This window comes from Callithrix jacchus, chromosome 2, assembly GCF_049354715.1.
Source record: "Callithrix jacchus isolate 240 chromosome 2, calJac240_pri, whole genome shotgun sequence".
Taxonomy (NCBI): Eukaryota; Metazoa; Chordata; class Mammalia; order Primates; family Cebidae; genus Callithrix; species Callithrix jacchus.
This window is the reverse complement of record NC_133503.1, coordinates 135,642,965-135,658,148: the sequence shown is the minus strand read 5'-3', so window position 1 is coordinate 135,658,148 and position 15,184 is coordinate 135,642,965. Positions and strand designations below refer to the sequence as shown.

The 15,184-nt window shown below is 35.4% G+C and overlaps 1 protein-coding gene across 5 annotated transcripts in view; it reads right to left on the bottom strand.

Annotated features, from left to right (window-relative positions):
- Positions 1 to 15,184, bottom strand: part of CERT1 (ceramide transporter 1) — a 133,093-nt gene that overhangs the window by 43,270 nt on the left and 74,639 nt on the right. For 3 of the 5 annotated variants that reach the window (XM_035291388.3, XM_035291390.3, XM_035291391.3), the window contains exons 6-8: positions 8,804 to 8,887; positions 6,656 to 6,813; positions 923 to 1,015 (exon numbers count right to left, since the gene is read on the bottom strand). In XM_035291388.3, coding sequence (XP_035147279.1) covers positions 923 to 1,015; positions 6,656 to 6,813; positions 8,804 to 8,887 — 335 coding nt within the window. Of the gene's footprint in view, positions 1 to 922; positions 1,016 to 4,996; positions 5,036 to 6,655; positions 6,814 to 8,803; positions 8,888 to 15,184 lie in introns of all 5 variants that reach the window. The other 2 variants (XM_035291387.3, XM_035291389.3) reach the window with 1 other exon arrangement.

Below are 15,184 nucleotides of genomic sequence, written 5' to 3'. Positions count from 1 at the left end.
TGATCTGCCCACGTCTGCTTCCCAAAGTGCTGGGATTACAGGCGTGAGCTGCCATGCCAGCCAACACTTTTTTTTTTAAGAGACAAGGTCTTGAACTGTCACCCAGCCTGAAGTGGAGGGGTGCAATCATAGCTCACTGCAGTCTTGGGCTTCTGGGCCTTGGCCTCCTCAGTAGCTGGGACTATAGGCATATGCCATTACAACCAGATAATTTTTGTATTTTATTTTGTAGAAATGGATGAGGTCTTGCTATGCTGTCTAGGTTGGTCTTGAACTGCTGGCCTCAAGTAATCCTCCTGCCTTGGCCTCCCAAAGTGCTGGGATTATAGATGTGAGCCACTGTGCCTAGCCTCAACATTGTTTAATGACAATTACCAAATATATTTCTTACACATTTTTTTCCCTTAAGAAATACAGAAAGATAGCTTATAAAATTTTAATGTATGTGTGTACATACATGGAGAAGGAGAAAAAAGCTGTTTTCAGACATTTCCAAACATAAAGGCAATTAGAACAGTTTATGTTTGTCTATGGATAAGATCTCACAGTATAGTATTGACTAAGATCTTCTCTCTGTAAAATACTCAGAGATTTTTTCCTTTATAGCTTGCTTTTATGTTAAAAAATAAGTGGATAACATTAAAAATGATCATCTTTACAGGGGAGATGTACACATTTGTCCTATGAAGTAAACAGGCCTAATATTAAGCCTTTTAATGCCTAAACTTTGTAGGCAGTAAGAAATATATATTTGACTATGCCAAACATTTATATATCACAAAATATACACTGAATTAACATAAATGCTGAGGACAAATTATATATTTAGAATATTTAGAGGTGACAAAAAGTATTTTTAAAAATCACTTTTGTGATAGACATTACTTATGTGTTTCTCTGAGATCAAAATATAAATTCATACTTCATAATCTGGTCCTCCAAAGTGCGATTTTTTCTTAAGTTCTGTCCTTGCATTTTTACATGATTCCTCTGCTCTTCTTCTCTTCTCTATTTCCTATTAAAAAAGAAGTGAAAAGTTTATAATTTGAGGCAGGCATCTTAATTACAATGAAATCTTTTAGGTGGAATTCCTCTACATTTCACTGAAATTTTACAATTTGATCAAAAAATAATTCCACTCCTGTGAAAAATAAGCTTATTCTGCCCAAGAAAACACTTTTCTCTAGGCTATAAGTTGCTTACAACCTACGCCTGATTGATTGGCTGACTGACTGATTGATTTTTTGAGTCACCCAGGTTGGAGTGCAAAGGTGTGGTCTCTGCTCACTGCAACCTCTGCTTCCCAGGTTCAAGCAATTCTCCTGCCCCAGTCTCCCAAGTAGCTGGGACTATAGGTGCGTGCCACCACACCTGGCTAATTTTGGTATTTTTAGTAGAGACGGGGTTTCACAATGTTGGCCAGGCTGGTCTCAAACTCCTGACCTCGTGATCTGCCCGCCTCAGCCTCCCAAAGTGCTGAGATTACAGGTGTGAGCCACCGCACCCAGCCACGACCTATGATTTAAATCACTACTAAGATTACCTTAAAAGTAGACTATGTGTTTAAATGGTTAAGTAACTGCATGTATACTTAAAAAAAAAAAAAGAAAAGAAAAAAACCTAGGTAAATTAGCACCAGAAAAATACCTACTATACATTCTTGTATTTTCCCCCTTCCCATCAACCCCAGCAAGAGCTACATTTATTTTGGTATGAAGAAAAACAGCAAGTAATACCAGAAAAGAACTCAGCACGTGGGATCAATGTATGCTAAAAAGATACTCTAAGAAAGAGAGTATCTTCTTATACTTCTCACTGCTGCTTAAGACTGTTTTAGAGTTGAAAAGACTTTAGATATCTATTTTAACTCTCTCCTTTTAGTGACAGGGCCTTTAGCTCTAACAGGTTAAAAGACCCCAGGTCAACACTTAAAATAACAAAGGCTGACCCCCATATAAAACTTATTTCCACAGCAATGGGGTCCATAGGGTCAATACTGACACTGAAGTCCAGCAAGTCCAGCATGTTTATAAATAATCTAATGCTGTTATTTCCTTATTTCAAATACAGTCATACATTGCATTTTATTTCTCTCTCTCTCTCTTTTCCCTTGTCCAAATTCCATTTTCTAAAAGACTGATTTGCTTGGTCCCCCTATTGGGTAATCTAAGCATGATGCTTTTAAAAGTAAAAGGGAATGTTATTAATAATCTTGCCAAATGAGGATGCATGATAACTCTGGCTATAGGAAATGTAAACAGTTCTTCCTATTTCTCCTTATTCCCAAAAAAATCTTACTCTGAAGAGTGTGATCATCAAAATCATAATAGATTATGCTTGTGATCTAAAGTAGGCTGATGAAAGCCGCATGAATTTACTACATGTTACTTCACCATGGGGATACGGTCTGAGAAATGTGTTACTGACGACTTAATTCTTGTACAAACATCATAGAGTGTACTTACAGAAACCTAGATGGTATAGCCTATTACACATCTGGGCTATAAACATTTACAGCACGTGACTGCATTGAATACTGTAGGCAATTTTAACATGATGTTAAGTATTTGTGAATCTAAACATAGAAAAGGCACAGTAAAAATATGATATAAAGAATAAAAAACAGTATATTTGTATAGAGCACTTATGAATGAAGCTTACAGGATTTGAAGTTCCTCTGGATGAGTCAGCGAGTGAGTAGTGAACTTTTAAACACTGCATACTTAGGCTACACTAAATTTATTTAAAAATGTTCTTTCTTCAATAACCTTAGCTTGCTGCAACTTTTACTTCATAAACTTTTTGTTTAAAGGATTTGAGTCTTTTGTAATAAGATAGCTAAAAACATAAACATATTGTATGGCGGCACAAAAATACTTTTCTTTATACTGTATTCTACAAACATATGTTTAAAAAACTTTATATTTTACTTTTTAAACTTTTTTGTTAAAAATGAAGAGACAACAAACACATTAGCCTAGGCCTACACAGGCTCAGGATCATCAAGACATCACTAGGCAAAAGGAAATTTTCAGCTCCATTATAATGCTAAGGGACTACAGTTGTACATCTGGTCCATCATTGACGGAAATGTCATTATGCAGTGCATAACTGTACTTAATGGCTAAATTAAAGTCTTAACTCACACAAAGTGAACTCACACAAAGCAAATTTCTTCTAAATGCAACATCAGCATTAAAAATAGTGTCAATCAACGAATTGATGGGTTTATTGAACCCAAAGATTTCACTGATTTTTGTGTACTAAAGAAAAAAATGGGACTACAGACCTACCAGAATGACTAAGCCAGGTGCAGTGGTATGTGCCTGTAGTCCCAGTCATTCAGGAGGCTGAGGCAGGAGGATCACCTGAGCCCTGGATTTCAAGGCTGTAGTGTGCTAATGGCTGTGCCTGTGAATAGCCATTCCATTCCAGCCTGGACAACAACTGTCTCTCAAAAAAAGAAAGACCCCACCCCCAAAATCAACACCACCACCACCACCACACATACACACAAACACAATACTAAGTACTGTCAAGAGTGAACAACATCAACAACACCTACACACCCACACATCCTTAACAATACTAAGTGCTGTCAAGAATTAAAAGCAATTGGAATCCTTCCTCATTGCCGGCAGAAATATTAATTTAATCACTCTGGAAAATTGCCAGTATCCACTGAAGTTAAACATATACCCCCATGAATTAATAAGTCTATTCCAAGGTATGAGAAATATACCTAAAGATATACCCCCTAGGACTCTCATAGCAGTTTTATTTATGATAGCAAAAAAAAAAATGAAAACAACCTAAATATCCATCAACAAGAAAACATGAAGAGTTATCATACAATAAAAATACTGTATAGCAATAAAAAAGCAAAAATTACTATTAAATATAACAACATGAATGAATATCACAGTCAATATTGAGGAAAAAAGAAAGCCTGACTCAAAAGTATATTGTATAATTTCGTTAACATATTCCAGAACAGGCAAGACTAATCTGTAAGAATAGGTTAAAACTGTATGATCGTCTTTTGGGATGGTGGTATGATATGGAATAGGAAGGGGCATGAAGGAACCTTCTAGGGTGCCAGAAAAGTTATAAATATCTTGATCTGACTGTGGTTACAGGGGTGTATAGAAAAGTTAAAGAAAAATCAAGTAGTATATTTAAGATTGGTACACTCCACTGTATGTATGTTATATATTAATTTTAGACTAATAAAACAAAAATGCACAGCAATAATATTAAAGACTTACGGGAAAGTGAAAATAAATGTAAAATTATACACCTGTGAATCTATTAATGTAAGCAAATGTATCTTCAATGAAAAGATTGTCTTTTATTAACATTGTTAACCATATTGCCTATTTTTAGAATTTTTGGTCTTCCTGGACATGACTGACTAACAATTAAGTAAACCACTGCTACAGTAGAAAGGATTATTATTATAGGTAACCAAGAAAAATCCACTACAAAATAGCATTTTCAATTTTGGAACAATTATAACTACATAAAAGTATCATATAGACAATTCTACTATTAAACAGCTGTTATTATCACCTATTTAATTTGTCTTATTAGATTTTAAGCTCCTTGAGAGACTATTTCCTGCTTATCACTGTTTTCCCATTACTAGCTTACAGTCAAGCACACAGCAGGCATGCACCTGAAAGAAACAATTTCAATGAAATCATATTGTTATGATTGTACTTTTTTTTTCCAATTCTAAGAATTACCTGAAAGACATATTTGTTGATAAACAACTTTATTCAAGAACTTTATAGTCTTTAATGTGTGTGTGTATACATATGTAAACACACACACACACACTCTCTCTCTCTCTCCCCACACACAAAAGATTAGAAAGTTCTTGAATAGAGTGGCTTACCAATAAATACACACATACACTGAATATATGTGTATATATATATATGAACACACATATACTGTGTGCACACACATGTGCAAATACACACACACTTACATTCCATGTAAAATGTAACTGGGATCCAGTTATTTCAACCTTGAGAAAAAATTACAGTGGAAAAGGTTAATTAAATTTGACATCAGATAGATCTGTAAGAAGACTATAAAACACAGTAGTGTCCAGATTTCAAGCAGTACTGCCATATTTCCTGGCTGTTCTTTGGTGAAGAGTGTTGCATGAGAAGCAACAAAAGTGTTTTTTCCCCACAGATGTTTGGTTTGCTCTGCTTATTGCTACCCAATAAAAAAGAACTGGTAAGATTAACAATGCTGAAAGCAATCAAAACTCTATCTCCCTTTTTCAACATAGCAAATAAACCTGAATGCTAAAATAATCAGGATGTCTTGTTATATAATGTGCAAAGGTTTAAAATAAATTTTTTTAGGCAATGTGGTTAAGAGTATATGACTGAAGAAAACGATCCCTCAGTGAAGGATAGAGAGACTAAAGAGAGGAGGGAGAAAGTTGCCCAAAAGTTGTAAATAAGCTAGTCTGGACAGGTTGAATGATACTCTTGAACCATTACTCTAATGTATTTAGGGAGTTGTTCTGTTTTTCAATACATTATTTTTTGTGTAAACAGGGACTCTTCTAATAATTCAATTTGATCCACACTGAGTATAGAGTTGAAATCTTTGAAGATATAATAGTTTGGCTCCAGGAAGATAATAAATTTTCTATACCTTAAAAAAAACGTTTTCATTGCCTATTTTAAAAGAAGACATATTGCTAGTCAAAATGCCTTACTCTCACCTGCACTTGTGCATTCTGAACAGTTATCCTTTCTTCTAAAACATGGGAAACTTCCTAAACACATAGTGCTAACATTGCTTTTGTTAGTGTCCCGCTCAAATTCAAAGGCTTTCAAACTCTGCAAGCAATATAGCTTAAGAATGAATATGATTCTGGCTGATGTCTAATTTGGTATCCAGAGCTGATATATAAGACTAGAGAAAAATTCCTCTAACTCTGTTAATCACCTCTTGATAAGCCTCTGAGCCTCAATTCCTTCTATAAAATGATGGCATTGGATTAGAACTTTAAGGTATGTTTCAATTCTAACAGTTTACTGTTTTTCTAAAGTTGAATTATAAACAGAAGTTTTCCTACTTAAATCCACTGAGCCATACCTCACACTAAAAACTAAAGAGTCATACTGTAATATTATTATCAGTGCTGTGTTTAAACAAAGGTGGGAAAATGTGAACATAGGGCAAATGATCAAACAACATAAATGTTATCACTGACCATGGAAAAAATACATGAGTGTTGCTGTAATAAGTAAATGTTTAACTGTGTAAATTGGCATATAAGTTAGTTCATATACCATAAATGCAGTTTCATACATCATACACTTAAATGCAGGTAAATGTTAAATGGCTTAACACTTCTATTCCAAAGCATTACTAACATCAGCATAAAATGAAAGAAAGCTTTCAAGAAAGTATTGTATAGTAACTAAACAAGTAACTGGTGAATCCTGTTACACAAATGAGTTTAAGATGCCCATAAAGCTTCAGTGTAGTAGTATCATCTGAGATTTCTATCAACCCAAGATTCTTCCCTAAGAAGTTAGCTTGGCTTAAATATTCAAATGATCTACAAAACTTAAATAAAATATGATTATTTTAAAAAGGAAAAAAACCCTAGTCTTACCTTATCCATTCTCTTCTGCCAGCTCTCCTCACGTTTAACCATTAGTTCAATACAATGAGAAAGTGTTGCAAGGATTCCAGCAGTAGTTGCTTTAAAAGTTATCGCTTCCCCTTTAAAGTCTATACCATTAATTCCTTTTGGTGTCACATGTGGAAATACTGAAAAAGAAAGTTATTTACTGAAAATATTTCTAATAAGGAAATAACTCATACAATTTAAGATTAGAAAATGTTTAGAAAATTAGCAAGTGAGAACAGGTTTTGGGGTTTTAATTTTCCTTCTGTGGGTCAACATTTAAAAACCTCCTATCCAAGCTCTATGAGCAAAGAAGCTTTGCGGCAGCATATGTACTTTCAAGTCCGTTTTTCTAGATTCTGTTTCCTGAAACTTATTTGCTGTGTTGCACCCAATTAATCAAGTGCTAGGAGGAGTAATACTTTAACAATAACATTCTGACAGCTTAGAGTAACACCTAATTATGGCAAGAACTACCTTACATTTTGAGAAACCCAGAATTTAAAAAATATCTTAAGATAAACTACAGAGTCTAATAAGATAATATACAATTTTAAAATGAACATACAAATTTAAATCTAGGACCAATGCACTTATTTAAACTCAATGCCTTTTATGGTTAAATTTTATTTTAATTCATGGTTAGCTTTTGAATTAAACAAAAAAAATCTTAAAACTCACAAGATACAAACAAGAAAGCATAATATTCTATAGCTAATAAGAAACCATTTTAGTAGAATCCTTATAAAGTAAATAATGACACTTCTGACTTTAAAAACTACTAGAGACAGGACAGTAAAGATATAACCCATCAGGAACAAACTGACAAACTTAATCAAAATGTAAAATTTCTGCTCTTGAAAACATTGTTAAGAGGATAAAGAGATAAGCCACAATTTGGGAGAAAACCTTTGTATGGCATATATTTAATAAAGGACTTCTATCCAGAACATATGAGGTAATCTCAAAGCTCATTAATAATAAACACTGCCCCCACCTGAGCAAAAAATGTGAACACACACTTCACCAAAGAGAAGATATAAATGGCAAATAAAAACATGAAAAGATGCTTAATATCACTAGCTAGTAGGGAAATGCAAATTAAAACCACAATGACATATCACTACACACCTATTAGAATGACTGAAATTTGAAGACTGACCATCTTAAGTGTTGGTGGGGATGTTGAGGAATTGGAACTCTCATAAATGGCTGATAAAAAACAATCTGGCATTTTCTTTAAAAATTAAACACACACACCTGCCACATGATTTGGACGTTCTACCCCTAGGTATTTACCCAAAAGAAATACAATAAATATCCATGAAAAGAATTGTATATGAATGCTCATAGCAGCTTTATTTTTAATAGCCAAAACTGCAACCAACCCAAATGTCCACCAGTGAATAAAGAGATACACAAATTATGGTATATCTATAAAATAAAATACCACTCAGCAATGAGAAGAACTCAACTGCTGATACATGCAACAATAATGATGAATCTCAAACTGAAAAAAAGCTAGGTCAAAAAAGAATTCATACTGTATGAGTCAATTTATATTAAATTATAGAAAATACAAACTAATCTATAGTGACAGAAAATAGATCCGTGGCTGTTTGGAAATGGGGGAGAGAGGAATGACAAAGTGGATGGAGAAAACATTTGATTGTGCTGATAGTTTCATGAAAATATTCAAATTTATCAAATTATACACTTTAAATGGTATGTCAATTGTATCTCAATAAAGCTTTTTTTTTTTTAAACTTGTATTTTCTTAATAAGAATAGACACATACATCAACTCAACAGAATTGAGAGTCCAGAAATAAACCCTCACATTTATGGTCCATCAGTTTTTCACAAAGTTGTCAAGGCAATTCAAAGCAGAAAAAAGAAATGTCTTTTCAGCAAATGATGCTCGGACATCTGGACATCCATATGTAAAAGTTACCATTATTACATGTCAGAATGTGATATTACCTACATGTCTTGGAAGATATTTTCACTTGGATTCCAGCAGTTCTATTGCTTTTAAAAAAATTACTCAATTAGGTAATTATTCTTTGTGAGTTGTTATATAACTTCTGAAAGTATATTTTATCCTCATGAGGGGAAAAAATGTATTACTTACACTTTTCTTTATTGCCATTGGTATTATGCAAGAAGTCACTATCAGAACGTGTTGTAGGAAAGTCATCTTCATCATCTTCTACCACTAAATAAAACATATTTTAAAAATTAGGATAAAAAAAGAGAAGTTAATGTCTACTCTTATGTTCAACGGAATCATTTTACTCTGATTCTAATTCTGTGAGTACGAGGTCTTACTAATGCTTTTCACTGGGAATCAAGGTATGTTCAATAAATATGCAGTGGCATGTCTTTAGATACGTTATTTTTAAACCATATTCATTCTCATTTGTGTAAGGGAAGGTTACTGAGTCATGAATTATTTCACCCTGTAGTCATTCTATCTCTTGCTCCTTTCAATGAAGACACTTCAACTCTCTAAGAGGACCAGAGGGCTGAACAGGTCTATAAAAAGTACCTTCCATGCAGAAGACACCTTAGCTTGTCTCTGAGAGTTCTTTTTTTTTTTTTCTCTTTTGAGACAGAGTCTCATTCTGTCACTCAGGCTGGAATGCAATGGCATGGTCTCTGCTCACTGCAACTTCTGCCTCCCGGGTTCAAATCAAGTGATTCTCCTGCCTCAGCCTCCTGAGTAGCTGGGACTACAGGTGCGTGCTACCACACCTGGATTATTTTTTATTTTATTTTAGTAGAGATGGGGTTTTACTATGAAGGTCAGGCTGGTCATGAACTCCTGACCTTATGATCCGCCCCCCTCAGCCTCCAAAAGTGCTGGGATTATAGGCGTGAGCCACCACGTCCAGCTGAGAGTTCTTAAATATACTATTTCCAGATGTGCAGGGAAAACATAACAGATATGATATCAATTTTCATTCATCCCAGTGTATATCTGTACCTGGACATCCCTTTTAACTTCTCTAATTCCAGAAGAAAGCAGAATCTCTTTTGTTCTACTTTAATGTACCTCTTTCTTCTATGTGCTATCCCTTTTCCTTCTACCTAACATACTTTAATTCTCTGTACTATGTATTCCACTCATAATGCAAATTCCTGCATCGTAGCTCCCCATGTTATTTGCTGCTTTTATCAAGCTTTTGATGGTTTCTTCTTTTTCTTCTTTGTGAGACAGGGTCTGACTTTGTTGTCTAGGCTCAAAGATGAGTGGCATGATCTCATCTCACCACAACCTCCACCTCATGGGCTCAAGCAATCCTCCTACCACAGCCTCTTAAGAGGCTGGAAACACAGGTGTACACCACCATGCCCAGCTAATTTTTTTGGAGAGACGAGGTTTCACCATGTTGCTCAGGCTGCTTTCAAACTCCTGATGTCAAGCAATCTGCCCACCTTTGCTTCCCAAAATGCTGAGATTACACATGTAAGCCACTGCACCCAGCCTAGGTAACTCCTTTATTTATCTTTTGAGAAACTCCCTTTCTAAAGAAGGAATCTTCATTTTAAACTAATGTCTTACTTATTGCCTGTATCTTTTTACCTCAGGAGTACCTTGGCTCTACAAGAACATCTCATTTACTTTAGCTGTCTTTTTTAAGGATGCAGAGTCTCATTCGATACCTCATTTCCCTCCTTTGACTAAATGGTAAGAATCACCAAGGAAAATCTTCCATACTGCCATTTTCTAACTACTGGACTATTTCATTTTTTAATAGTCACTTGAAAATGTTGCCAATCATCTGTAACAACTTTTATAAATCACAAACTGCTATTATCTTGTATTCATTTCTACCTGGCTGTGATCTCAATATTCAATTGTTTTTCTTTTCCATTTCCAGCATTCCTATAGACTTTCATATGCATATACCTTGATTACCAATAAAAATACAAAGATGAGTAAGATCTCATATGCTCAATAACTATGCTGTGGAATGTCTTTAGATACATTATTTTTAAACCATATTCAGATAAAAAAACATGCTGACCATCAGCTGAAGTCACAATACAACTATCCCCAAATTAGTTCCCTGGCATAATCCCATAAAGATGACCGTCAAGTACCTTTTGGGATCTTTACTTCCTGGGTCCTTATAAAATTTCCCTATTTTTTTTTTTTTGCATCATATCAATGAAAAATTAAAGCAGTTTGTTACTCTTCAATTCTACCTTCATGCATTCTTTTCTACAGAAGCAGCAGATTATTTCGTTTGCTCTACATTTGACATATTCACAATTTGATGGATTTGTTTTCTCAGAAAACTCAAAAGCCTTCTGTAGAGTATTTGTTTTCCCCTTTCTGCTGTGCTTTCCTTCTGCCTTCAGAAGGCTTGTTTATAATGCTAGCTTATACTTCTACTACAGAGGGTATGCACATATCAGAACTTTGGTTATCCACCTATAAAGGAACTTTTAAAGAACAAAACTTAATATCTCTCTCTCCCCTCAACCCCTGAATGTTTTGGTTTAGTGGGGCTATGGTGAAGGGTATGGTATAATTGTTTCTTTTTTAAAGCTCCCCAAGATGATTACAATATCAGCCAGACATTTATTTATTTTTGCCACCCAAATATTTCTCAGCCTCTAGCACATTAAATCTTCCTCTCGAACTATACCTTTAACCATAACCCACCCCCAAATAGACACAGAATAGTTTTTTCAGGCTGAGTGTCATCACGTCTGTAATCCCAGCACTCTGGGAGGCCTAGGTGGGAAGATCACTTCAGGTCAGGAGTTTTGAGACCAGTCTGGGAAACAGCAAGACCTACCTCATCTCTACAAAACAGCCCAGGTGTTTGAGGCTGCAGTGAGCTATGAGTACACCACTGCACTCCAGCATGGGTGATAAGGCAAAACCATGTCTCAAAGAAAAAAAAAAGATTTTTCAAAGGTTAACGATCTTTGAATAAAATCTGTTTTTATGGTTTGCCCCATCTCTTTCTTGACCTCTAAGCTGTATTTGACACTGCTCATGCTTACATGTCAAATTTCTACTTGAGAAGACCAAACAGCCTTGATGATTCTCATATCTTGCTAACATGACCCTAATTTTATGTTTGTTTTAAAAACTGAATTTCCTTTCACTCTTTAGCTGTGGGCAAACTTCAAGTCTTCTTCCTTAGATATTTGTCCTTCTACCCCACGGGAATTTATTCATCATTGTAACTCCAACTATTTTTTATGCTAATGTCTCCTTAATTTATTTTCCTGTGACTTCTTATACTAACACCATGTTCACGTCTCCCATAGAATTTCTCCAAAGAAATGTCTACTACTAAAAATATATCTAAAAGTAGCTCCATAAACAAACCAGCTGTGCAAACATTGCTGCTTAGTTTCTCTGGGCAGTTCTCTCGTCTATAAAAAGGATTTAAAATATTTATACCTACATAATAAGGTTATTATAAAATTTTATCAGATAACTGAAGTATTTAACACATTACATAGTAAATACTATAAAACATTACAAAAATTAATCATGGCAACTCTCCTCTATTGGATTTCCTCTATTCTTCATGCTTGATCCAGAGGTTCATTTACAGATGCTCACATTACTACAATGGGTTACCACATGATTTTCTCCTATCTAAAGTTTCTCACCATTCTAATCTATGCTACATTTACCTACAATGATTAATCTTTTAAAAATATTAACTTCAACTTATATCCTTGCCTAAACAGTAACTTTTCAAATTACCAATGTGAACATTATTTTTTTAGATTAAATCATAACTGTTCTTGTGTTCAATATTCTCTACCTAACAGCCTACTAGCATCAAACAGGGATTTTCAGCTTTTGATTAAGGCCAGTAATACATAAAACTGATGAAAATAAGCTACTCTTGGCCGGGTGTGGTGGCTCACGCCTGTAATCTCAGCACTTTGGGAGGCTGAGGCAGGCGGATCACCTGAGGTCAGGAATTCTAGACCAGTCTGGCAAACATGGTGAAACCCTGTCTTAAAAAAAATAAAAAAAGAAAATAAGCTACTCTCACTAAAAGAGTGGCCTGCCTTCACTGCCTCTCCGCTGCCACCAAAGAACTCCTTGTGCATCCATTAGGCAACTTTATACCTTAGAGATATCTCACATGGTTTGAAACCATCATCCTAATACAAAGTTCCTCCATTAGTCAGACTGGTCTCCCTTACTAACCTTTGAGTCTATTATGCTAAATTCCTTTGGACCTTGTACATTCCTGCTTCCTGTTACCCTAGCAACAATTCAAATTAACCATATTAATAATAACAGCTATTATTTATTGAGTTTTTGCTTTTAAATAAAGTGCTAACATATACATTATCATTTAATTCTCACAATCACAGGTGCTAGTTATAATAACTATTTTATAGTTGAGGAAACAGGTGTTGAGAAATCTACTTCAAGTCATTAAACAATAAATAGAAGAGCAAGATTAGAAGAAATTTTACTTTTAATGTGGTATATATGTCTTGTTTTTAAAATTAAACAATGTGTTTAGGTAAGAGGTGATGTGTTCCACTTCTGTAATCCTCAGAGTAGCCAAACGTAAAATGTTAATTAAATATTACTGAAGGATATACATAAAGGACAATGATGATTAAAATTATTTAAGTGATTAACTTAGCTTTGATAATTTAATGACAGTATATCCACAGAGATTCTTTTTTTCTTTTTTCTTTTTTTTTGAGATGGAGTTTCGCTCTTGTTACCCAGGCTGGAGTGCAATGGGACGATCTCGGCTCACCGCAACCTCCACCTCCTGGGTTCAAGCAGTTCTTCTGCCTCAGCCTCCCGAGTACCTGGATTACAGGCGCACGACACCATGCCCAGCTAATTTTTGTATTTTTAGTAGAGATGGGGTTTCACCTTGTTGACCAGGATGGTCTTGATCTCTTGACCTCGTGATCCACTCGCCTCGGCCTCCCAAAGTGCTGGGATTATAGGCGTGAGCCACTGCGCCCGGCCCCACAGAGATTCTTAAACTCAGGTCAGCAACTCTGCTCTGCCAAGCAGGAAATTATGGTCCATGTCCTTATTTCTCCTTTACCCAGCATGTATTCTCAAAAACATCAGCATTTCAGGCTGGGCATGGTGGCTCAAGCCTGTAATCTCAGCATTTTGGGAGGCAGACGCAAGCAGATTGCTTGAGCTCAGGTGTTTGAGACTAGCCTGGGCAACATGGTGAAACCCTGCCTCTACAAAAAAACACAACAATTAGCTTGGCATGGTGGTGCACACCTGTAGTCCCAACTACTTGGGGAGGCTCAGGTGGGAGGATTGCATGGGCCTAGGGGCGGAGGTTACAGTGAGCCAAGATTGTGCCACTGTATTCTAGCCTGGGTGACAGAGGGAGACCCTGTCTCAAAAAATAAATAAATAAAAATCAAAAGATCAGTCGATCAATCAGTATCTCATAAATATCATTTATAGGGAAATCAGTTATGGGCTGAATTGTATCTCAGAAATTCCTATGTTGAAGTATTTAACCCCCAGTACCTCAGAATATGGCTATTTGGAGACAAGGTATGTAAAGCAGTAGTTAAGTTAAAATGAGGTCATTAGGATGGGCAATAATCCAGTATGACTATACAATATGCAGAGGAAATTTGGACATAGACACATACAAAGGGAAAGATGATGATGTGAAGACACAGGGAGAACATGGCTACCTATAAGCCAAGGAGAGAGGCCTGGAATAGGTCTTCCCCTCTTGGCCCTCAGAAGAAACCAATTTGCTAATAATACCTTTATCTCAGAACTGTGAGAAAATAAATCTGTTGTTTAAGCCACCAAGTCTGTGGTACTTTGTTATGGCAGTCCTAGCAAACTTATACATTAGTCTACATTCTTGCTATTTATTTAAACATGTAGCAGAAAAGATTCACTGTAATGTCTAATATTATTTTTCAAATCACCTACACAACATGGTTATCACTGCATCCCAACTTCTACTTTTTTCACCATCACTTTTGTCCTTCCAATACTATACGCTATTGGTATGAACCATTAAAAGATAAATAAGGCATCATAATCTATATGTGTCTTGTTTTTCTTTAAAGGGCTATTTGCAAGCATAATAAAGCTAACATGTAATGTTTAAATTGATTAAAAGGTATCCTTTTTTAATGAAGGAGAAACAGAACTTCAAGTGTTTTTTAATTTTTGGAGGAAAAAAAAAATCACACATTAATGAACCAAAAATTTCAATATAAGTTTTTACATTAACAAACAGAAAGAACTTCAAGGCCAGGCACAATGACTCAAGCCTGTAATTCTAGTACTTTGGGCAGTTGAGGTGGGAGAATCCCTTGAGGCCAGGAGTTTAAGACCAGCCTGGGCCACATAGCGAGACCTCAACTCAACAAAAAAACCTGACCAGCTGTGATGTTGTATGCCTGTAGTCCTAGCTAGTTGGGAGGTGAGCCCAGGAGTTCAAGGTTATAGGAAGCTAGGAACATTCCACTGCACTCTAGCTTGGGCAACAGAAAG